This window comes from Silurus meridionalis, chromosome 5 (genome assembly GCF_014805685.1).
Source record: "Silurus meridionalis isolate SWU-2019-XX chromosome 5, ASM1480568v1, whole genome shotgun sequence".
Classification (NCBI taxonomy): domain Eukaryota; kingdom Metazoa; phylum Chordata; class Actinopteri; order Siluriformes; family Siluridae; genus Silurus; species Silurus meridionalis.
The window spans coordinates 3,288,745-3,314,391 of NC_060888.1; the positions used below are offsets into that span (position 1 = coordinate 3,288,745).

Below are 25,647 nucleotides of genomic sequence, written 5' to 3' on the forward strand. Positions count from 1 at the left end.
TGTAGCTACTTTGGACAATTGAAAGTCTAAAATATTCTGGGTCTTGTGATTGACTGTGTCAAATGCTGCTAAAAGGTCCAGGAAGATAAGTACAGATGACAGCTTGGCTGACGGAGCAGCATGCAGTTTCTCAGAAACAGCCAAAAGGGCCGTCTCTGTGGAATGTGCCGCTTTGAATCCAGACTGGTTAGGATCATGGAGGTTGTTCTGTGAGAGATAGACTGACAGTTGGGTAAAAACAGTGCGTTCCAGAGATTTAGAAAGAAAGGAGAGAAGTGATACTGGTCTGTAGTTGTTGATGTCTGATGGATCCAGAGCAGGTTTCTTCAAGATGGGAATGACCCTTGCTTGCTTAAAAGGTGGTTGGTACATAGCCAGATGTTAACGACCCATTGATGATTGTGGAGATGTAGGGCAGGAGATCTTGAGTGATGGTCTGAAGCATAGTTGAAGGGATTGGATCCAGAGGACAGGTCGTGGGATTGCAAGTTTGGATGACTTGCAGTATCTCATCTTCGGTTAAGGTTGAGAAGCTTGACAGAGACGTAGTGGATTGTCGGCTGTGTTGTGTGGTCATTGTTGGGGAGGATGTGAAGGTCTGGCAGATTTTCTTAATCTTCTCATCATAGAAGGAGGCAAAGTCATTAGCAGTCAGGGAGGATGGAGCAGGTGCAGCAGGGGGGGTTGAGTAGTGAAGCGTATGAGGATCTTGTGCAGAGGCCTCAAGCTTTTCCTTGTAGAAGGCAGTTTTGGCAGACGTCACCTCCAAAGAAAATTTGTTCAGTAGTGCACGCTAAGATACGAACTAATAAGCACAGACCAACACTCTAGAATCAGAGTTAAATAGCTATACAAAGTTAGAATCCTACCTTACCAGAAGAGAGTAGATTCAAGATAGAGCTAAAGCACATAATAATAATAGGAATAATATACTTGTCTGTTTTTATTCATATTTATGTGAAAAAAAAACATTTAGTTTTAGTGTGTTTAATAAATGTTTATCCTGTTTGGCCTATGACCTAAAGTGTGCTTTGAGTTTTAGCCCCCTGTGCAACTGAGTTTGACATAGACATAGATGACTATCATTAATCATTATTAATAACATATAATTAAAGGTAAATTGAGCAAATTTGTTATTCAGAATTGTGTATCAAACTGGTAGCCCTTCACATTAGTCGGTAACCAAGAAGTAGCTCTCGTGTCAAAAAGGTTGGTGACCCCTGGACTACATAGTTGTTCTTTCGTAGTGTGGATGTCTTCAGTATTGAAGTACTTCTTCTTTTTCTTCTTCCTATTTCATCTTCTCCCATTAAGGGGCGCAACAGCGGATCATCTCTCTCCATACCCCCCTGTCCTCTACGTCTGCCTCTTTCAACCGAACTACCTGCATGTCTTCCCTCACCACATCCATAAACCTCCTCCTTGGTCTTCCTCTTTTCCTCCTTCCTGGTGTCTCCATCCTCAGCGTTCTCCTACTGATATACCCCATGTCCCTCCTCTGCACATGTCCAAACCATCTCAATCTCACCTCCCTCAACTTGTCTCCAAAACGTCCTACATGTGCTGTCCCTCTAATAAACTCATTTTTAATCCTGTCCATCCTCGTCACTCCCAACGAACATCCTCAGCTCTGCTACCTCCAGCTCCACCTCCTGTCTTTTACTCAATGCCACTGTCTCTAAACCATACAACATCGCAGGTCTCACCACAGTCTTATATACTTTCCCTTTTACTCTTGTAGATACCCTTCAAATCACTCCGGCTATCACCCACTCTTTAATTTCCACCATCTTATTCTTCTTTCAGTCCTCACTCTCCTTCTCTTCACCTCCAAAACCATCCTACAGACCACCATCCAATGCTGTTTAGCTTCACTGTCCCCTGCCAACACCTTACAGTCTCCAATCACCTTCAGGTTGCATCTCCTACATAGAACATAGTCCACCTCTGTGCACCTTCCTCCACTCTTATACACCCTATGATCCTTCTTCTTCTTCTTCTTAAAATATGATATGTATATTAGCAAAATACGTATTTATCAGTATTGATGTACAATGTTCAAAATAATGGGAAGTGTGTCCCGGCTTTTGACTGGTAGTGAATCTATCAACAATGTGAAGAAATGTTTATAGATCTTAAACTTTTATATTGAACTGATGATACAGGATGAATCAAATAAACATCTAGTGCAAAATATTATGTATATGATCACATTATTGTCAGGGGTTAAATTCTAATTATACTTGATAAACACCATTTTTTTATGTTTGTAATGTTTTAAAGAAAATGCACATTTTACATTAAAACTGCATCTTTAATATCTCATATAATTTTGTAAAACGTGATTCTGAAAACTCGTATTAGATTCTCCATGAGACCATGAAAGCTCCCCTCCGCCATGACAGTTTGGGAAAGTCCATCACGATAGAAAGAACCTTTAAGTTTTTTTGTTGTCTTTAAAATCAATACACACTTAAATTAAATACATAGAAATTATTAGGATTTATGGAATTTACATATAATAATTCTGAGATATTATTTGTTTTGAATATATATTTGTTAATAGTGACGGTTCATCTCCATAATGGTTTCTCCCATGTTTAAAAGCCTTCTTTTGCGCCCACCCGTTACCGTATCCATAAACTCCATCTCTTGGTACGTTTTGATTAGCTATCTACATGAGGTAAAGGATTATAGCCAATCATAATGTAGAACGCGTTTAGTCCTAGCCAATCAGAATCCATGTGTATGAATTGGGGTGGGAAATAAACACCCCCCCATGCTTGCGTAGAATTTTCTAGAAGAGTCAGGCCACCATTTTGAAACAGACTTTGTAGACAAAAGGCAGGGTTGTGTTTCAGCCGCGGAAAAATTATCTTGTTGCAGTTTATTTTCCATTTCAGAACATAAACCGCGCCATTAAGGTGAGATACGTTCATATTTTATTATATTTTTGGTTGATATTTTATTACAATGTTATGTTTATTAGTTTTTGGGTTATTGTTCGAGCGGCGTTAGCCACTTAGCACAGCGATCCGACTAGCCGCGCTGTAGGCTCCTTTCTCTGTCAAATGCATTTCAGTAGTACATTTTTATTTTCAATTCTTTATCATTTTCATTTCTCTTCTTATTTTTAATTCTCTTACACTTAGATATTTATAACATTATTTATTTTGTATTTTATATTCAAACGTGTTTCATACGATTATGGTATGTGTCAGCGTTATTTAGCGCATGCGCAGTATTGTTGCGCGATTTCGTTTATTTACGGATTTTAGGTGCTCTGACGGAAACGCCCGAATTCAGGTCACCATGGCAACAAATATAAAACATTAATACTAATGTTTTCGGATAAGAGTAATCGGATAACAATTAGCTGTTATTTCTGGTAGTAACGAAGACGCGTTAACCAGGTTGCTTTTTATTTTATTAAATTTAGTTTTTTTAAACTGTCGATTTGTTGTTTTTGACATACAATTTCATTTATAAAAAATATTGACTGCTTTAAATTGTTTATATAAAAAGTAACACTAGCGATTAATTATGAATTCAGTTGTGGTTTGCTGGGCGGTGGTCTTTAGAGCGTTGTGTACCGACGTTTCATACCTTGCAGGATTCTTTTTTATTTTTAACAAAAGTAACTGTTTAATTAATTGTAGACATGTTATAAATTCAATAGCCAAACTAAATAATGTTGGTTACTCGTCCATAAATCTTGTTGTGTTTGTATATTTTTTTTGTTGGAGCTGTATAATTATTGTTTTTATTTTTTGTTTGCAGATGAGGCAGCGAGAAACCACAAGTTGGTCACCAGCTGGTCAAGAAAGCGGCTGGAAGGACAAGACAGGAGGCCGAAAGCGCAGTCGAAGAGAGAGCCACAGCAGCGAACGGGAGAACAAGTACTGTAAACGTCACCATCAGCGTAGAAGCAGCGATGGGTAAATAATAATAATAAAAAAAATATTTGCATCTACACTACAATTTAAATCACATAGGTCAACAATCGGTGGTGTCTAAAAGTACACTATGTTCAGTTTACATACAATAGTCAAGTCAAGTTTATTTAAATTACGCTTTTTTTATAATGTTATCTGTATAAATAGATGACGTGTTTATAAAATGTAAATGTCATTCAATCAACTGTAAATACTGATCATTACATGATTTCAACCAATAATGCCTTGGGTCAGAAATAAAATATGCTGTTATTCTATCAACTTGGGGTCCATGGCATGGACCGTTTAGTTAATGGGCTGCACTGCCGTGCACAGGCAGCGTCTGATCTAATATTAGCCGTTTGATGTTCCTCTTTTTTCCTGGAAGAAACCAGACTCTGACTTTTGACGTGACATGTAGACCACACTTGATGCGGTCTAAACATGCCAAAAGTGTTCAGTCGACGTCCTGATTTGTGTTGACGATGCGTGACCGATATCAAGGGCCTCCTTGAGAGTGTTTTGCTTTTCATTCTGGATTCAGCAGCTTCTCAGATATATTTAAACCATATGAAAGTTGTTGCTGAGCGCTGTAGTGTTGTGATCATTACAAGGTTGAGAGAGAACCACCACAAACGCGATTTACTCAAATTGTTTTTTGCGATTGGGAAGGTCAGCTGTAAGACTTTCTGGTTTGGGTTAGGACTCAACAGAAAGTCTGTTTGGTAATCACGTCGCAAGCAGTGTTTAGAGTTCTTTTATCACGTGTTGACTTTGACTTCAAACTGTATTAGAGCAGTCTGTGTTGATGTTTGGTATTAATCGTGCATTTATAAACATAAGCGTGCACTTGACTTAATTGTAAACAAAACATTTATTTTTAAAATTTTTTAATAATAAAAAATGTTGAATGTTATGACAGGCATTACCTGGAGAGCCGGAGTCTGAACGAAAAACAGGGGACGAAGGCCAGAGCTGTGGATTCAGGGTACGACATGGACAGCCATGTGAGTGTCTCAAGAGAGAAGGACCGGTATCGGGTACGCCACCGGGACCGCAACTGGCATCACTACAGCAAATCATCCGGCTACAGTGGCCAGAGCAGCCGGCATGGGCGGAGACGCAGCCGAAGTCGCTCTCGTCACCGCCGCTCTCACTCGGTATGCGCGCCGTCTCGTTTCTTTTCATTATGCTATCTTTTTCTTTTTGTCTGTGTAGATGGACTACTGCAGAAACCCACTTTTCATTAAATAGATTGCCTGATGCCAGTAAACAGGAAAATAATAGGGAAAAATTATTTTGGGCAACTGGTGGGGAGGGGGGTTGGGGGGATTGGGGAGGAGGTAAATGTAAACTGTCAATGATGTCTAATTTAAATATTTTTAAGTATCTTGTCTGAAAATGTGTTGCCATTGTTTTTCTTCTGTAACACACACTATGTGGTGGGCCCCCTGTGCATATCTCTGTCGCGGGATGAATTTGCGTTGGCTGCACCCTGTGGCCGGGCCTGACTGCTGCGCTATCTGAATGGGCTGAATCGCTTCCCCCGTTCTTCCCGCGCTGAATGAATGAATGGCCACGTTCTGGTTCCGCTCTGATTCTCATGGGTTAATGATGATGGTGGTGATGCTGATGGTGTTCCGAAAACCTCCAGAGGAGCCATCGCAGGAAAAGATCCAGAAGTGTTGAGGATGATGAGGAGGGGCACCTGATCTATCACAGTGGAGACATACTCAGGGCGAGATGTATAGAATATATACTTTTTTTTGTATACCTTCTGTATCTGTTGTATTTTTGTCTCATATGAAATGTCACGTGTAGTGATTTTAGGATAAATGCTTTTGGGGGCATGATTATATCAGCACTACAGAAGGGAACAAGTCATAGACTTTATACTTTTTTTTCTTCTATTTCAACTATTTTAGTCTAACACTGCATTGCGTTGAATTTACATTTGCCATGTATTTTTTGAGTGCTTGATTATCTACAGTTTTATCTTAGATGTTTCAAGTATGTCTCAGTTACGCTCTACTGGAGGTTCAGTGTGTCTAACTGCCTGTTTTTACACCCTAGATGAGATCGTGTGCACACTTGGAGAGGGTGCATTTGGAAAAGTAGTTGAATGCATCGATCACAAAAAGTAAGAAATGCTTCCTCGAATATAGTTGTTTAGGGATGAGGTTCCGTTATTTTCATGTTCAGTGATTCATTTTCATTCCACTAACTGACATTTTGGTGGTTTTTTTTTCCCTTACTCCTCTTTCTTTTCCCCCTCCAGCCGACGTGCTCATGTTGCTCTGAAGATTATTAAAAATATTGGACGTTATCGGGAAGCAGCCATGTCCGAGGTCGAAGTACTGGAACATATAAACTCTCTCAACACTGACAAAACATAGTGAGTATCTGAAATTATCTGTCCTGCTAAACATTTTTGTATTTATATTTAAGCGTAAAATGAGAGTATGAATGCTGAGTTAACAGTAGGCGTCTGGTATTGAGTTAATAAGCACCTTTGTGGAGTTGTCAGTCAATAAGAGCAATGTTTTCAAATCAAACAGGTTGTGGTGTTGGTGTCCTTGTTGTTACACATACTTTCTTCCCTCTTTTTCCCCCTACAGATAAGAGTATTATGTACATTCACTCTAAACACATGCTTTTGTATAAATTCAGTGTAGAACTTCCCTTAGCAGATGACCTTTGGTTATAAAATTGTAAGATGCATTTCTACAATTTTGGTTTATTTTAATAGTATTTTTTTATGCAAACACTTAATTTTGCTTCTGTATTTCATGTTGTAGAAGTGTTTTGAAAATTGTGATGCAGTATTTTTTGTTCTATTGCCCCTTACTTTGGAACAGCTTAGAGTGCAGCTCAACAGAATTTCTGTTCCCATCCAGATGTGGCGATGACTGATTTTATTGTATATCGATGGAATATTAGAAACCTAAAGTTTTCTGACCGTTTTTTTTTTTTGTTCTTACAGCTGCTGTGTTCATATGCTTGACTGGTTTGACCACCATGGCCATGTGTGCATTGTGTTCGAACTGCTCGGATTAAGCACTTTTGATTTCCTGAAAGAAAACAACTTCCAGCCTTTTCCAATCGACCAGATCAGGCACATGGCTTACCAGATCATCAGAGCAGTGAAGTGTGAGTAGTCCTAACACCATCTGATGAGCGTTTACTGTTCAGCACTGAGCTGTGGTGGTGAATGTGTCTAATTTTTTAAATGTTCTTTCCTCTTCAGTCATGCATCAAAACAAGCTGACGCACACTGACCTGAAACCAGAGAACATATTGTTTGTTGATTCAGAGTATAAGCTGGAGTACAATTCAAAAATGGTGAGCACCAAGTCGTCTTTTTATTATTACGTCACGCTCTTTCACGTATGTTGTTTTAAGAACGGCAAAAGTTGAACGAACATCTTGACCTTGTTGTGCAGAAGAGAGACGAGAGGACAGTGAAGAGCCCCGATATAAAAGTCGTTGATTTTGGGAACGCCACGTACGATCACGAGCATCACACAACCGTGGTATCCACAAGGCATTACCGTGCACCTGAAGTCATTCTGGGTAAATTTGGACTGCTTTTCATGTGCTGATGTCTGTCTGTTCTCATCTCTGGTGATCCCTGAGCACTGATTGGGTTTTATTTGCTTTTGTTCAACAGAGCTGGGTTGGGATCAATCTTGTGATGTCTGGAGCGTGGGTTGCATTCTTATTGAGTACTACCTTGGAACAACACTCTTCCAGGTGAAAAATATAACCAGATTTATATAGCAAATAAGACTAACCTGATCCTTTAACAATTATCTGAAATTCAGCCTCTTGTATAATTGTGACTTTTGTTTGCAGACCCATGACAGTAAAGAACATCTGGCTATGATGGAAAGAGTTCTGGGTCCCATACCAACACAGATGCTTCAGAAGACCAGGTGAGTCTCTACTCTTAACACTATAGGCATTTTGTTGTTATGAAATGATTGTGTTGGTTGCGTGGAGTTTTTACGTACCCTGTTTACATCTATAATGCGTTTGTGGTGTTTTTCAGGAAACGGCGCTTTGTCCATCACAACAAACTAGACTGGGACATGCACTCCTCATCAGGACGATACGTCCGGAAACATTGCAAACCTCTTAGAGTGAGTGTCCTATCACCCTAATGTATCACTTTATTTCATATCTGCTAGATATATAGTTATTTTATTTATTTCTGATTTTCTTTTGGTATTTCCATGATATATCTCCTTTCTGGGAACTCTAAACTGATTATTGTACATTATAGGGCATTGCATTTATTTATTTATTTTTTTCCTTTCCTTAAAACAGACCTACATGACCTCCAAAAGCCTGGCCCATGAACAGCTGTTTGACCTCCTCGAGAAGATGTTGGAATACGACGTGTCCAAAAGGATCACTCTGGACGAAACTATCAAACACCCATTTTTTGATGCTCTTAGGAAGGGGCACAAATAAAACAAAACCAACAAAAAGTTTTTTTTACTCTCTGTGAGAGTCTGTGTTTAGAGGACTGCATCAGTCCCAGATATGTCCAGATCTTTCCCTTTTCCTTGTAATGTGTAAATTATGATATCTGTAACTTATTGTATTTTATACAATCAACAAACAGCTGAAGATGTGAAGGGTTTCTGTTAAGTCTTATTTCCTCATTTGTTGCATTAGTAACGTAACTTGATTAATTCATTGGGTTGCCATTTTGTGTTAATAGGTGTGTACATTTTTTGATTTTCTGACTTTCAAATAAAACAATTACATTGAACTTTGTGTTTTCGTTTTGCCAAAGTTGCACATTTTAAACACTAGATGGCAGCAGACTGGTTTAATTTTGTTTATCATGTCAAAACGATATCAAATAAAACTGCCTGAAATGTTACAGATCATCCTGATAGTACTCAAATTTGATATTTTCATCATTTCTATTAGTTGTATATTGAACATTAGTTTCCTAACATATTTTCATTTCTCATTAAAAGAATCGGAAGTCTACCTCTGTTAAACCATGTAAAGCTACAAGAATTTGGGTTTGAATCGGTGTTTAATTTTTAAAGCTAAAAGTGTTTTATTGGTTATGGAAGGAGTCTCCAGTGTCATTGTCGAGAAAAAGCGTTGTGACAGCACAGTTCATCAACATGCAACCCAGGCCAAAAACCTGTACAAGTCTAATTAGTACGGGTACCATAGTAACCAATAGGTGGCGTGCTGTCTGCACATCCTGTTTAGTATAATAGCGTGCTGTTGGGTAGCCCTGGATAGCGCGCGCACGCACGCAAACACACATCCCCACGCACGAGTCAGTTCCCCAAACACACACACACACACACACACACACACCCCAAATCGTTTCACGGTCCATAGCAAACACACACATGCACGCGCGCTGTACACGCGAGAGTTATCAGTAAGTTGCAGAAGACTTTACTGGCGCTCGTTCATCATCTTCATCATCATCTTCATCAAAAACTTCTCACCTCGTTCACAACTGTAATCTCGCAGAGGTAACAAAGCACGCGCCTCCAGAATTTACCGGATCTGCCCCAGGTACGGCATGGATAAACACCCGGAGGAGAGGAAAGCATCTTCAGAGCCCGGCTCGGTCCCCGCGCGCCGCTGGCCCTCTCTCACAGCCGCCGCCGCCGTGTGTCTCGCGCTGTCGCTCGGTGCTCTGGCCGCGTGCTGTTTCACGGTGATCAAGGCGCGCGAGATGGAGAGCAGAGTGCGCGCGCTGGAGCTGGAGCTGAAGACCGGCGGCCCGGTGACCGACGAGCTGCAGGGCTCCGTCCGAAGTCTGGTGCAAGAAGTGAGTACAATCTCCAGAGATATGAGCAATTATTAATTATATATACATACAATATAAACAACACTATATTACAAATGTTATCATTTTGACCGGCATTCAACTAAAATAAATAAAAAATATTCAATTTATATTGTAACAATAAAATAACAAATCAAATTTATATATAACTTCCACTTTATTGTTACATTTATTTTAATGTAACGACAAAGTTTGTTTGTTTGTTTACTTTTTTAGTTAGTTAGTATCCACACCTTTGTTATGCTTTGTGCTTTTTAAAGTGTTTATATATAAACAGAAATGTTTCATGTATTATACACATTTTATTTTTTCTACATTTTTTTTAATCAGCTTTAAAAATCATTGTTGTGCCCTATCAGGATGAGTTGTACACATGTGGAGGTGTTGTAATGCAATTATTACTGAATCTGACGTCGTTTATTTATTTATTAATTTTGCCAGAATAACAGTGTATTTCACTTTTTATAAAAAATGACCTGTAGAAATAACCCGAGGTCAAATCTATAAATGAGGAATTATATAAATTGATTGTTAATTTAATACCCTTTTGTGTGCCATATCTCAGTGTTCATTATTTCATGAAACATCAGGGTTTTTAAAGCATTTTTAGTAGTAATAAAACTGACCGCATCTTTAAAACATATTCTGCAAATCACAACTCCACTAAAGTTAATATATAAAAAATATATATATATATATATATGATGTATTTGATCACATTATCGGTAAGATCCTGTTTCTTTTTTATTAGCCTTTAAAAATATTGTCTACTCTCAAAAATGTCATCATAACTTCTAAATCATGTGTCGTCCCTTTGTTTTTTTCATGTCTCTGTATCTGTAATTTAGCTGTTTATAGATAGATAGATAGATAGATAGATAGATAGATAGATAGATAGATAGATAGATAGATAGATAGATAGAATATGAAATAAATAAAAATACCAATAATATATAATGACCTGATTTTGGATTTTGCTGGACTGCTATTATTCTGCGCAAACTATTGTGTCATATACAGATAGACAGATGTGTAGATACACACACACACACACACACACACACACACACACACACACACACACACACAGCAGTAAAAGTACAAATCATATATAATGACTTGTTATACGTTATATTAAAAATAACATACTGGAGCCATGCTGTTATAGGAACATAACAAACACACATTTAACAGATGCTCTGGATAAGGGTTGAGGGTCTTGCTCAGGGGCCCAGAAGTGTGTGTGTGTGTGTGTGTGTGTGTGGCTGGGATTTGAACTCATGACCTTCACAGCCAAAGTCCAATGCCTTAACCACTAAGATACGACCTTCCTATAATTATAGTGCTGTTATCGAAATTAATCAAAACATTAATGATTTAATTAAACTCCTTCTAACCAGTCGGGATCAAGAATTCAACATCATCGTGTCTATAAAAGAATTAATTTATATACACTGTGTTTAGTCTGTAGTGTTTCTTAGGTAAGAATATTATGAACAAATACGTAGAGGTCACAATATACAATAATGTATTACAGTTTTTCTCAGTTGCTTCGGAGCGTTTCTCGAATCATCGTTAATATTTGTAAATCAGTAAAGTGCATTTCTCAAAACAATGTGTACAAACAGGACAATACATTGGATTTCTTACAAAACTTTTTTTTATATTTGTGTCAATGAACATCTCATTCCCATCAGAATAACAGGTCCTTTTTTTATGTTGTCTGTATGATGCTGCACAGTTTCAGGATTTTCTGATATAAACTAAGGTCTGGATCACAGTGATTGAAAATGCACATGCAGAATTTATTCTCTTTGGCATCTATAAATTTCAGAAGCACAAATTAATTTCTTTGAGGGCATATTTGTTTTTGAAAGAGATTGCAGAGATTGTACTGTATAAGTGTCTGTTGTAATTCTGTTTAATGTTTCGCTGTCTGTCGCCGACTGAAGGTTCACGTTTCACCATTGACCTGTCTAAGACCACAATTCATCAAAAAAAAAAGTGCAATAGAAATAATAGATGACATGATTGATTAGATGACAGTTGCTTTGGCGTTTCTCAGATCAGAAATGACATTTCTCAAAACTACTTCTTCAACCTCCACATCATTTACACACTCGTGCTCATCATAAGAACATTTCTCGTTGCTTTGATTAAATTGCGAACGCTTTTGTACATCATTTAACAGATTGTGTACGAGTGTCTGATGTTTCCTACATGATCAGATGTTTATGTTCATGTTGATCAAAAAATATCATACTGGTTTCACCTGAATAGTTTTAACCCCCAAAAACATCTCAGCATCAGTTCATTGTGTAGGTCATTAAATGCAAAATGATTAAACCAGTCATCATCATCTGTCATTCAAAACATACAGTACAGTAAAAGTGTGAATCCTGTCTGGTCTCTTGCGATCAATATAAATCAAATACGCAATCAAATTAAAGAATTTGTGCTGCTGAAATTCATCGATGCCAAACAGAAGAAATTAGAATTTTGTGCATTTTCAGTCACTGGGCTCCAAACCATAGTTTATATCAAGAAATCCTGAAGCTGTGCAGCGTCATACTGACAACATGCCTAAACATTTTGATGATTTTGTTTGTGAACGATGACAAAGAGACTTTTCATTCTGATGGGAATGAGATGTTCATTGACACAAATACTCACTTCTGAGAGATGAACTAAAGATTTTTGAAAAAGTTCAGGCTTTTGCAAGAAATCCAATGTTTTGTGCTGTTTGTACAAATATTAAGGATGATTCGAGAAATTCTCCAAAGCAACTGAGAAAAACTGTAACTATTTTGCATTTAATGACTTATACAATGATCCGATGCTGAGATGTTTTGGGAGGAGGTTCAGACTATTCAGATGAAAAACACTAACTATTGTCATATAATTTATTTTGATTAACATGACAAACAATTGATAAAGTAGGAAACAGCACATAAACGAATGTACCAAAGCAATTTCAAATTGTTCAAATGTTTTTTTGATGCGCACAAGTGAATCCATGATGTCGAGGTTGAACAAGTAATTTTGAACATCTCATTTCTGACCTCAGAAACACTCCAAAGCAACCGGGAAAAACTATCAAAAAGCGTTATAGATCAGATCAATTGTTCACTTCTTCTCTGTCTGATGTGTTTTTTTCCGCTGTTTTCCAGACGATGAGCGAGCTGATGCCCAAACTCCGCATGGCGCGAGACGTGAACCATGAATGCGTCTGTCCTCCAGGTATGTCCACTCCTGTCCGTTAGTCCCTGCTTCAGAGAGGTTTCAGCAAGACGTGTGTTAGCGCTCTGTGAGCTGTAATCATGGGTGTGTAATATACCTCAGCTGTGTGGTGTAGGTGGTGCAGTAAGAACTCCCAGCATGCCCAAGGTACCACATGTTATAGATGTTATACTAAATGTTATAGATGTTTTATTTCTTCCCTTTAACATGTCTCGTCATGTAGGCAGAAGACCAGGTTTAGTGTTGAGTTTAATCCTGAGGTGTGTTGGAACCGGGGCTATGACAAGGGATTAGTGTCCGCCTTCTCATTTCACGTGAATCTGTCATTTATTCTTGGAAATTTACGCTCAGTAATCATGGCTGAGGATCGATAGATTTACCTCAAGCAGACTTTACTTACTTACACTCACATCTTATACTAGAGCTCATGTAATAAATCCGGTTTTCCCAGGGGTGTCTGAGTCGTACAATGGCTTGCATAATTATTAACCCTCATCAAATTTTTCATCTCATTCCCATCAGAATAAAAGTCCCTTTGTCAAGATCATCAAAATGTTTAGTTGTGTACTGTACTGTACAAGTGTTCATTTGTTTCTTAGTTGGTCATCCATTTTCAGAATGTATAAATCTGTGTTTTGTCTGTATTCACTCTTTAATCGAAGCTTCACAAGATTCACCTTTGACCTGTTTTAGAAAACTGGTTGATTATTGGTTGATCTGATGTCGTTCACTCGCCCTCATTAGTGACGTTCAAGATTCATCTGCACAATTCATCAGTTCAACACATTTACAAAATAAAAGTTCAACACGAACATAAACAACTGATCATGTAGGAAACAGCAGACACTCGTACACAATCTGTTAAATGATGTACAGAAGCGTTCGCAATTTAATCAAAGCAACGAGAAATGTTCTTATGATGAGCACAAGTGAGTAAATGATGTGATGAGAATAATTTCTGATCTGAGAAACGCATCTGAGCAACTGAGAAAAAACAGTAACATACCTGAGCCCATGATAAATGGATGGATGGATGGATGGATGGATGAATGGATGGATGGATGGATGGATGGATGGATGGATGGATGGATGGATGGATGGATGGATGGATGGATGGATGGATGGATGGATAGATAGATAGACAGACAGACAGACAGACAGACAGACAGACAGACAGACAGACAGTCAAGTCAAGTCAAGTCAATGCCCTGATTTTGGATTTTAGAAAAATTAGCCACTGAAATATACCACGAGTTCAAATGTGTAAAAGTGTGAAGGTGTTTGGAGAAGTAATAGTTGCTCCTCTAATCCTGATAATAATTCCTGCTAGCGCTTTGGTTAGTTGTGCAATATTATTTACATTTTTTACATGATTGATTTCATGACGCTCTGTGAGTTGATCAGGATGGTCACTGATTTTCCCTGTCCAATTTTAAAGGGGGTGAATATTTATGTCCAGCATTGTACGTGTAGGAGGTTAAAAAAGGACATAGAACAACCGCTACTGTTGAGGTGATGAATGAGTGTGTGTGTGTGTGTGTGTGTGTGTGTGTGTGTGTGTGTGTGTGTGTGTGTGTGTGTATGTGTGTATTAATTTGTTTGTAGCACCTCTGAACTGTAAAGTGAACCCTTTTTTATTATAGCAATGATGGCTGCTACCTGAAACCGGAACCGCATGGCTGACAGGATTAGAGAGTTAGATGGATAGATGGATAGAGATAGATAGATGGAAAGATAGATAGAGAGAGAGAGAGAGAGAGAGAGAGAGAGAGAGTATTTTTGTCTCCATAACAGATGCAGTGCCACTGATCAGGCATTGATGTACTGGATTGAGGAGCTTGTTGGGTTGCCAGTGATTCTTTTAAAAATCCCCTGTAATTATTACATTTCAGACTGATCAGGCAAACAATTCTTAGGTCTTCAAATGAAAAACTTTTCAAATGAAAACCTACAACTTAATCTTCCTCTAAAAAATGTATTTAAATTTGTCATATTAAACGTTTATAACCACAACAGAAATCTAACAAATAATTTGCGACATTCATACAAAAAACACTTTATTCCATATAAAACAAACCCTGATTAGAATTAGATTTAACATTGCCTTTGTACATTTTCGCAGAAAAAAATTTGAGTCATGTCAAATCAGCATTTATATGAACTCCAAATCCAACACACTGAGAAGGATTAAACATCATACTGAAGATCAGTGCACAGATATTAAATGTTTGCTTGTTTATTACCTCAGTGAATGTCTTGTTACAAGGCTAAAAGCAGCTAGCTAGTCAGCTAACGTTAGCTAGTTAGCTTCAAAAGACTGTATTTTGAACAACTTTGATTGCTCTGGTGTGTGTTTTTCTACAGTTTGTTCAGTTTTTGAACTAATTTGGTCTGCTTGCTGGTTTGTGTTTTAGTTAACTATCAGCGCAAGTTACTGATACAAATAAACACCGTTTTACTTCACACTCGATCAATAATGGTGCGTTTTTCGGTTTTCTGAATTTGAGGAAAATACAGAAACCTAAATCAGTTTTAATCGGTTTAAAGGATTTTTTGTATTCATTTGTTAGCAATAAATCACAGCATATAGTGGAATCTGATTCCTTTTCCCTCGCATGAAATGGCAACCAACACCTTTAGTGAATAATCTTACCCAGATTTGAGTTTCGCCTGTAATCATGAAGACTGCCTTGTGTCTCAGAGGACTTTTCACAATCTATTTATACTTTTAACACATTTTTGTCCTGCTCAACACCTGTAAGCTGTAATGATTTCTAACTCCAGAGTCAGAAAGAGGATGAGTTTGCTTTTGAGTCTCTTCCTCATGCCGTCTCAGGCAGTGTTTCTTCTAAAGTTTTTTTTTCAAATACAAATCTACATCAGGATTTCTTAAAAGTTGCTCTGTAAAAGAAATTGAATTGAAAATATTTCAGAAATTAATGAACAAGAACATGCGTTCCACACAGCTAATGATAATTCAATTTGTCTCTATTCTCCACTTCAGTCTGCCTAAATGTCCAAACATTACTACTGACATTCATTTTACAAAGTCTACAAGCTTCATCGGCTGATTAGAGTGTAAATGAACTGTATATTCTGGACGGATAGGTGTGGGAAAGTCTTCTCAGTAAATCACTCTTTAACAGCAGCACGTAATCTGAGAGTTTATCGGGTGTGGCAGAAGCTTCTGATGAACATAGCACTGTATTTGCTTTCATCTCTCCAAACGCTTCTGCTTAAAATATCCTGCCAGGGTTTGGCTCCATGTGTTCTGTGTGAAATATGCCACTAGGAAGTTGTGCAATAAGATATGACCATCATGCCAAGGGAAAAGAGAAGGAACCCAGACTAAGGACGGCCCTTTTTTAGCTCTCAGGCATGATTTCGGTCTCATCCGGTTCCTCTAATAGTACATTAGTAGCAGCGTAGACGCTCCGTGAATCTGTGAATGGGTGTGGATGCGGCATTGCTGCTGGATGCTCAGGACTCTCACATCTCACACAGGCGCTTTTTAAAGACTTCAGTGTGTCAGTTCAAACATACACTTGTCTCTTACCGGTCATCTTATTAAAGTTAGCACTGTAAAACAACACTATTTCTCTATGGCACTGGCTCTCTACATGCTTCTCTTTCAAAAATAAACAAGAGCTGGAGTAAGAAAAATACTGTACAGACTTTTACATTCATCCCAAAGCTCTTCAATAGGGTTGAGATCTATAGCAGGAGATCTTCCACTTCAAACCATGTAAAGTGTTTGTGGAGCTGTTTTTGTTTCAGGGCACAAAAAGGTGAAAATAATAGTAGCAGAACTATGTAACTAATAAAATAAATAATAAAAAATAATGATAAGAATAAGAACAGGTAAAAAAATGGTTACACATTAGTTCCACCAGACTGTGGTGAGACCTGAGATGTTGTATGGTTTAGAGACAGTGGCATTGAGTAAAAGACAGGGGGTGGAGCTGGAGGTAGCAGAGCTTAAGATGTTGAGGTTTTCGTTGGGAGTGACGACGATGGACAAGATTAGAAATGAGTTTATTAGAGGGACAGCGCATGTAGGATGTTTTGGTGACAAGTTGAGGGAGGTGAGATTGAGATGGTTTGGACATGTGCAGAGGAGGAACATGGGGTATATCAGTAGAAGAATGCTGAGGATGGAGACACCAGGAAGGAGAAAAGAGGAAGGCCAAGGAGGAGGTTTATGGATATGGTGAGGGAAGACATGCAGGTAGTTGGTGTGAAAGAGGCAGATTTAGAGGACAGGGGGGTATGGAGACGGATGATCCGCTGTGGCGACCCTTAATGGAAGCAGCCGAAAGAAGAAGAAATATATATATATATATATAATTATTATTATTATTATTATTATTATTATTATTATTTTTTTTTTTTATCAAGATTAGAAACTTTTAAACTATTAGTTGGAGTCGTTGCTATTTAAGTTTAAGGTGCATGTAAGGATGAAATTACATGAAAAGCACTACACCAGAAATCACTGTGCATGTTTGAGTCACTTCCTACACTCTGACTCATTGTTTGGGTTTACACTTGTTTCCACTGAAATGGTTTTAATCCGAAAGCCGTTTGGAGGCGATGAGTTCGTGTGAATCAGCAGCAGCTGAAGGTGACATGGAAAATCGCCATAAAATTTAATGAGGGAAACCGAGAAAACGTTTAACACTTTCACAGACATGTGTATCGGGTTGCTTTGCCTTGTTCACCACCTTCACGCTAAAACCTTTCGCCCCATTTCCATGAGTTACTGTTATATAGTAGTCAGATAGAATAGGAGTAGAATGGATTCACCCTTTTCTCTGTAATAACGAAATACTCAGAAAGTGGAATTATTTGAGATTTTCCACCCATAACAACTACATTATCAGTAGACGCTGTATTCTAAGGCTAAAGATACGCCCCTGAGGACTCACCTTTACTCCGCCCTCTTTTTTCAAAAGCGCTGAAAAAATTCCAGTGCTTTTGAAAAAAGGGGGCGGAGTAAAGTTGTTTCCTCAGGGGCGTATGTTTAGCCTTAGAATACGTGGGTATATCCAGCACAGAATAAAATAGATTGAATGCCTTTCTTCATGCCCTGTGCTTATCTGACAGCCTGAAGGACAGTCAAAGCTGCCTGGTGATATAATTATTGTAGGTTCCTGCAAGATCCTTGCCATTACTTAGGAGTACCAATGTCCAAACCCGATTAATGAATTCAGAGTGTAAACCATATCCCTCTTGTTATCACTGCTCTCTCTAATGCTGTGTTCTGGTATGGCATATGTTATGTCTGTTATGTTATGTTATGTCTAATATTTAATGTTTTAAATCAGAAGCTGAGTATAGATCAGTCATCACACCTTCCTGGCTACTTTCCCTCACCACTGTATGAACGTGTACACACACATCGTCTCGTCTTACCAATCTGGACATGTTTACACCATAGCCCTCAACCAGACGAGGTGTTTAGAGCAAAAAAAAACAAAGAGAAGAGACCCAAAATGGCGTCCACCATAATGACCACCGTAAACCAATCCAGTGACATTCGTCTCTAACATCCCACATGTGAATTTATATTACAGCATAAACACGGTAGCAGATTCCCCATAACGTATCGCTTCGTCTCACGGAACTGAAATATTTGCACGAATTTAAAACAATTGCTAACGAGGTGCTGATTTTACTGAGGGTCGCCTCGTCAGCATGCAAACGTTTCGTAGTTTGGTGGCATGTAAAAGCTCTTTGACAAGTGCGATTCAACGTGTTAACGCTCAGACGTCTGGCACCGGAAGAGAAAAAATACAAGAAACAAGATATTTCTGAGGAAGAAATGTCTCAGTGTCCTGAGGGCAAATGGTAATTATGAGCATGAAACAGACCTATTTTGCGGTATAGCGCAATTAGGAAAATTGACTCGTGTCTGCTTGGAGTTTGCCAGCAAGCTTTGAGGACACAAAGACGGCTGCCAGTCCTCATATGAGGAACGCTTTCCAGCCAGCGCAGCTTTGCCAGTCGATCATTATAGTTTTATTTAAAGCCAGAGGTGACAGCCAGTAACACACATACCAGTAGAAGTTCAGGAAAGTTCAGGAAAGTGAACTGGGAGATTCAGAGTGTATGTGGGTTAACCTTTAGGAAGAGTTTTAGCAGGAAATCCCTGAATATGGATCGATTTGCATCCGGTTGTGAGTAATCTTTAAATTATTTTACGCTAAATGGCGTAGCTTTATCTATAAAATATATTTCTCTATACAGAATATATCATATGCTCATGGGAATTGGTAGCTCAGTGCTACCATAAGATGTTGGACTTCTGATTGGAAGGTCATAGCTTCAAATCCCACCATCACTAAGCTGCCACTGCTGGGCTTTTAAACAAGGCCCTTAACCCTTAATTGCTCAGCTGTATAACTGAGATAAATACAAGTCGCTCTGGATAAGAGCATGTGCTAAATGCCTTAAATGTAGATACACTCAATGTAACCTGTAGCAGTATTAAACTTACTAGTGGGAAAAGGTCAACATTTTTGGAATTTTGGAAACGTTTAGGAAGCTGTGAATATGCACGTAGAGAAGGGATACGATTTCCACAACCACAGTTCATCCTTTTTGCTTAAATTGAACAGAAATTTTGCCGAAAAATTTGATATATAAGTTGTTTGGAATCATAATGGGATTTTTTTTTTATTTACACAGACCTAATTTTTTTGTTCACAGAATAAAATTTTTTACAAAATACATAAAAACAGTATACAAAACCTAATTCTAAATTCACACACATACACTACAAAAGCTACCATAAGTACGAATAATAACCTCCACCCTTCTGGAAAGATGTTCCACTCGATTTTGTGGAAATTTTTGAGATTTATTTATCCACAGGGGTGTTAGTAAAGTCAGGTGAGGATGCCGGTGAGGTGAGGAGGCCTGGGGTGTAGTCAGCGTTCACATTTATCTAAAAGGTGTTTGGGTTGAGGTCAGAGCTTTATAATAAGCCACTCAAGATCTTTAAGGAAATCTGGACTGTACTTTAAGTTCAATAGTAAATGCACTGATCTCAGATTTGCTCTAATTCGGCACATTAAGGACCTGATAATCATCTAACAGAACTAAACACTAAAAACACAGGTCAACAATTAGAAAGTGTTGCAACCGTTTGAACAGAGAACTCGATCATTTGGAGTTTAATCGACACAGTTTGTTACTAAATAAGTTGATGTCCAAAGCTATGAGACACAACATAAACTCTTTAAAATCACAATGTCTGAGCGAAGTAACTGGTTTTGCCATATCAGCTTAAGTTGCTTGTCTGGATCTTCATAAGCAGCACAAACAGCTTCTCAAATTTTGACATTTTATCAAACTGGTTGTCTGTGCAACAAGGACACCGCTTTTAGTTGCGAATTCCAAATGCAGAAATTTGACCACACAAATTACAAGACAAACTGTCTCAGTCCAGCTCTCTGATATGAGGTCAGCAGCTTGTCTGATGTACAATCCAACAGTCCGCCTCTGTGTCTGCATTTAGATCAAGAGGACTTTAATCGGCCGGAGGATTTCTTCCTGAAAAGTCTGTTTTTATTTTGGTGTCAGATGCAGAGAATGTCTGGACTGATACATTATGTCAACATGCTGATACGGCGGAGAGGAGATTAACTGGTGGGAGTACAAAGTAGAAATCCTAATAGATCAGGCGAGGCTAGTTACGACATCTGGCTTTATTTAGCTCACGTCCTGATTGGGTTGAAGTGTGTTTAATTGCATTTTTGTTTGTGTCCTCGCTCTGAGGGTGCATCTACACTAATTTGGATAAATTCTAAAAACGCTTTGCGTTCACACTTTCGTTTTCAGTCATTTCCCAAGAGTTGCTCATCCACACTGAAATGTGTGAAACGCCAAACAAAAAAAAAGATGTTTTCAATTTTAGCCACTACTGAGACCGTTTTTTTTTTTGTCTGACAGACAACGCTGTCTCAGTGTGAATTAAAGGCCAAAACTGAGAGAAAATGTATTAATGTGGACATGGTCTAAATGAACTATAATAACTGTTGCTTGCTGCTTATTATAAGTTATTATAACGTAAAGCAGAATTTGTTATACAGATTGTCATCACTGTAGTTACGAATGCAGGTGTTTATGATAAGTAAGGAGTATAACTTGGTGTTGTAAGAAAATAATCACTGATGGTCTCTCATCTCATTTGTCTGTACGTCTGTACAGCTCATTTGTCTGTAAAGCTTAATAAATACATTTAAATCATAATAAAGTCGCCACAATAATACTAGTAATACCGGCCCCCATTAAAGAAAAGGGGGTCCTCTGATAAAGCGTCCTCTATTCAAATTCACTGGTTGCTGTATAAATGCTCACACATCAGCATATTTCAGAATAAACCTCCTGTCAGAAGTGCTATTATAAAACATTAAATTTAATTAGACAATCAGATTGGACATTTCTGAAACACTGTGGTATAATGCCACGTACAGAAGCTCTGAACTGTTAGTCATTTCCTGGCTTCTTCTCACCGAACCTAATCTAGTCCTGGCACTAAGACCATAAAATTCAGCAAATGCTGAAACAAAAGAGAGAAAATACTTCAGGATCTTTTGGCAGCCACAGAGAAAAAAGCCTCAGCCCACAAACCACTGCATGTACCTCAATCTCTCTGAGCTCACTCCTGCAATTCGTCTGTGTCGTCCAATTATTTTCACGTCTCCTCGCTAGCTGTCGAGGCTAATCGCTTATTCTTTTCCCGCTTTCCTTCTCCAGGCCGCAGACCTTTATTTTCCATAAGGGCCAAATGTCTATCAACACAAAGCTTCTGCTCTGGAGCTGGCCCTATCAGATGACCCTCATTACCACTGTTTTGCCTAGCAGTCTTGGCTAACTGCTAACCATCCATCAGCAGCCAGATTAACACTAGAACTTTCACCCACTGCAGCTTGCTCATGCTAGTCTGGTGTACGAGCTCGAAACAATGCTCTGTAGACTGTAGACCTGGGACTCGCTAGTGGTAGCTAATCGTGTATTCAGTAGATAAATGGCCAAAAGTTTGTTCACACCTCATCATCACATAATAAGTTAAACACAACGTTACAGATGCAGCTGTTATGATATGCTCCACTCTTCAGCGAATGGTTTCTTCTAGATTTTGGTTCAAAATCTTTCATCCCAAATGTCTTTAGTGGGGTTGAGGAGATCAGGGCTTTGTGCAGGACACTTGAGTTCTTCCACTCCAACCTTAACACTTCATGGAGCTCAATTTGTGCATAGAGTCATTGTTATGCTTGAACAATATTTCGGCTACTAAGGTTCAGTGATGGGAAATTATAATCCTACATCATTCAAAGACTTTGTGGGATTTTTACTTTTGTGGCAACATTTTAATGAAAAACTATGTATGGCAGTGGTGGTCAGAGGCGCACATTCTTTTGGTCATATCTTTGTGGTGGAGTTGAATTTTGAACTGTGTTTCGGATTCAATAATTACTGAAAGCAGCAGCTATAACGGCTTTTTATATGTAGCTGTACATTATATAAATTGCACAGCTACTAGAACAGTGATTATTTGGTCAATAATTTAAAAAAGGCTATGAAAGTAGACAAGCCAAAATAATATATGTGTAAATATGTGTAAAATAATAAAAGGTTAAATCTGAAAATTGTTTTATAATTTTTAATGGTAAAATTATTCACACTTAATTCCACACCGTCCCCCACCCAACCAAGAGTATTATTATTATTATTATTATTATTATTATTATTATTATTATTATTATTATCATCATCATTATTATTATTATTACTTTATAAATGTAGTAGTAGCATTTTTTTCCCCGTTATTTTGCTATTTTGACGAAACCTAGATTCAAAGTGTTTCATCATCATTAAAAAGGCCAAAGAATCAGGGGCTCAGTATCGTTAAAAAAATATTAAAAGGTAATGAGGAAAAAAATAGAAATATAGAGGTGTACTACTAAGAGTTAATTGTTTTCTAAGCTGGTTGCTCCATCATTAGTGATATATTAGCACAGTAAAGCAGAATAAAAAATGAAAACGTAATCAGGAACGTCTGTTTTGTGTAAATTGACTATGGAGGATAATATAATTGGAGCGTTGTGGTGGAAGGGGGCGGGGCCATGGGGGGTGGGGGGAGTAATCTCGTCTGGGGTGCCAAAAAGTCTAGAAACGACTAAATTTATGAAAATGTGGAAACTTCTTATAACGTAATGTCGGATGCTAGAGGTCTACACCAGCGTCTAAAAGAGCTCTCTGCTCTATTCAGTTCGTATACAAAAACAAGTCTGGACCCCTTTTTGACCGTCGGATCTGACCCTAAATCCGCTGATTGGGACTGGATAGTCATCGGTAACGCGTGAGGCGCTGGTTACTCTGCTGGAATGTGTTAGCTTTAAATGAGAAGCAAATGAACTGTGATAGGAATTATTTTTGTAATTGGATTCACACCTTTTTATATCATGTAATATGAAATGCAATACGATCATTTAAATGACTTTTTTGTGGGAGAAAAGTGTCGTGTTGCTCCTTCCTGGACCATCTGCTTCAGTCCATCTTTCGTTTGCAGTTGCTGCAGATTTGAAAATGATAATATATGAAAATTATATTGTGAAGAATAGATATTTTCACAGAAATCAAGTTCCTTGAGTCCATACCTGGATTTCATCATTAGAAAATATGAATTCCAATCCCAGCGTGACTGCATTCTCTAATTTCCCTGGTATTGTTTTGCTATATCCAGCTGCTCCATTTGGATTAAGACCGATTTAATTCAGTGCCTCATCAGAGCCTCTCACCTAAATTTAGACCCTCAATTGTTTCTACGGTTCCTGTGGTTTTCACATACTTGGCACTCGTTCCCAAGACCTCACAGGATCAGACAGCGTCTGCCGGCACGATCCCGAGTGGCAATTTGACATCACGAGCACCAAACCGGCTCGATACGAACCAGCAGTGGGGATGAAGAAGGGATCTTCACCTCTTCAGATGAGAACCAGATCAGTCTCAGGAAGGATTAAGTGCAACCATGAGATTAAACGATCGAAAGTTTGTGCCCGGGGAAAAGCACAGGTGCTGGTCTCAGCTGTGGAGATGGATTTTTTTTCCTTGGTGCTGACAGAAGCCGTGGGGGAGATACACATGGATTAAGATAGTGCTTTAGATAGCGTGAAGGAACAGGCATTTCATGGTCATGATCTTAACACAGAGTGTGTGGACGATGTGAACACACCAAGTGCAGTCTAACTTTTTGGAAATGAATATATTATTATATATTTATCTAATATTATTAGATATTTTAAACAATTTTAAATATTGTCAAAAAAATTACAACATAAGAAATTGTCAAAATAAAAAAAACAAAAAATAAAAAAAAAATATATTTTTTTTTCTAGAAATAAAAGAAATCTAAATATATTTATACTATTTAATAATATAGAAACAGTCCTACTTTATTTTAGAGTCGGATTAGAGCAGCGTTTGGATCTTCAGCACCGGCTCTAAAAATAAACTCATATACAGTACATATACAGCGTCTCAAACCACACGTGATCACTGACCCGATGCTCATCGTCCTGCTTTGTTCTCGTCACAGCTGTCGCTTAGAATGTTTAAAGCCTAATTATTTATATATATTTTATTATATATATGTAAGATCTGAAACCGTATTATGATTATGACCGGTGTAAACAGCGGCCTGTTTCATCTGAACCACTAGAACTCTGGACTGTTTATTCTGAAGGATTGAATTTGCTCACTCAGTTATACGGCGCTCCGGGGTTGGGGTTTGACGGTCATCCAAAACCACAATTTTAATATTTTTCCTGTCAGAAAAATGTAATAAAGGACTTTTGGTGGGCTGATCGATGAGCGGCTGATTGATAACATATTTACAGTGCAGATTTTTTGGGGTAATATCTAGTTTGGTGCACCAGAGTCATTCCTGTGAGTCTATCCTGGGAACGCTGGGTGTCAAGGTGGGAATACAGAATAAGGTATAGGACACTTGTTCATTACATGAACATTGGACATCATTTTTCCATTAATAGGGGCAATTTACAATAATCTACATGTACACTTCTGTCAAAACATAGGCCAAGTGCAAAATGGCAATTTTGGTATAAAATCATAAATTTATTTATTTTTTACTAAATTCAACAAATGTATTTTTTAACTTTTTTTGAACTTTTTTTTTTACACAGACATTTAATAGCTTTGAATTTTACATCAAACATTTTATTCATGATCATGATTTCACCTTTTGCAAGAAGACTATAGAAAAAATCTAGGGTTAGGGTTAGGGTTAGGGTTAAATTTAAAATCACATTTGCAGAACGGCAAAAGAAAATCGAGCGAGTGGAGTTTTAGGAGTGGGTTTGTTTAATTCTCGCACATTTTCAGACCGACGAGTTGTTGGTAAGCGCTTTAAAATGTTAAATTATGAATGTAGGAGTGTCTGTATGATTTTGGGATGAAAGCGAGGATAGGGACAAAGGCATGAAATTATAAACAGACATTATCCCGAGCTCAAGATCGAGTCATAGACCCTGGAATTATATGTCTGATTTAAAAATATTGATTTGATATTGCTTTGTGATAATCAGAACCGTATAAAAACACATTGGA

The 25,647-nt window shown here is 38.0% G+C and overlaps 2 protein-coding genes across 6 annotated transcripts in view; both read left to right on the forward strand.

The window, feature by feature from the left end:
- Positions 1-2,772: 2,772 nt before the first annotated feature.
- Positions 2,773-8,715, forward strand: clk4a (CDC-like kinase 4a). Of its 2 annotated transcripts, XM_046849294.1 has the most exons (13): positions 2,773-2,924; positions 3,781-3,938; positions 4,858-5,095; positions 5,590-5,680; positions 6,009-6,075; positions 6,214-6,330; positions 6,919-7,085; positions 7,183-7,277; positions 7,379-7,508; positions 7,606-7,688; positions 7,791-7,870; positions 7,987-8,077; positions 8,265-8,715. In XM_046849294.1, the coding sequence occupies exons 2-13, from the start codon at positions 3,781-3,783 to the stop codon at positions 8,409-8,411; spliced, it is 1,464 nt and encodes a 487-aa protein (XP_046705250.1). In that variant the 5' UTR covers positions 2,773-2,924; the 3' UTR covers positions 8,412-8,715. The 2 variants fall into 2 exon arrangements, with proteins under 2 accessions (XP_046705250.1, XP_046705251.1); XM_046849295.1 differs by lacking the exons at positions 2,773-2,924; positions 3,781-3,938; positions 5,590-5,680 and having other exon boundaries at positions 4,964-5,095.
- Positions 8,716-9,208: 493 nt separating this feature from the next.
- The window catches only part of col23a1a (collagen type XXIII alpha 1 chain a), a 120,634-nt gene continuing 104,195 nt past the window's right edge, over positions 9,209-25,647 (forward strand). Inside the window, exons 1-2 of one of the 4 annotated variants that reach the window (XM_046849293.1) lie at positions 9,209-9,753; positions 12,942-13,011. In XM_046849293.1, coding sequence (XP_046705249.1) covers positions 9,502-9,753; positions 12,942-13,011 — 322 coding nt within the window. In that variant the 5' untranslated portion in view covers positions 9,209-9,501. The remainder of the gene's footprint in view (positions 9,754-12,941; positions 13,012-25,647) is intronic. The other 3 variants (XM_046849292.1, XM_046849290.1, XM_046849291.1) reach the window with 3 other exon arrangements.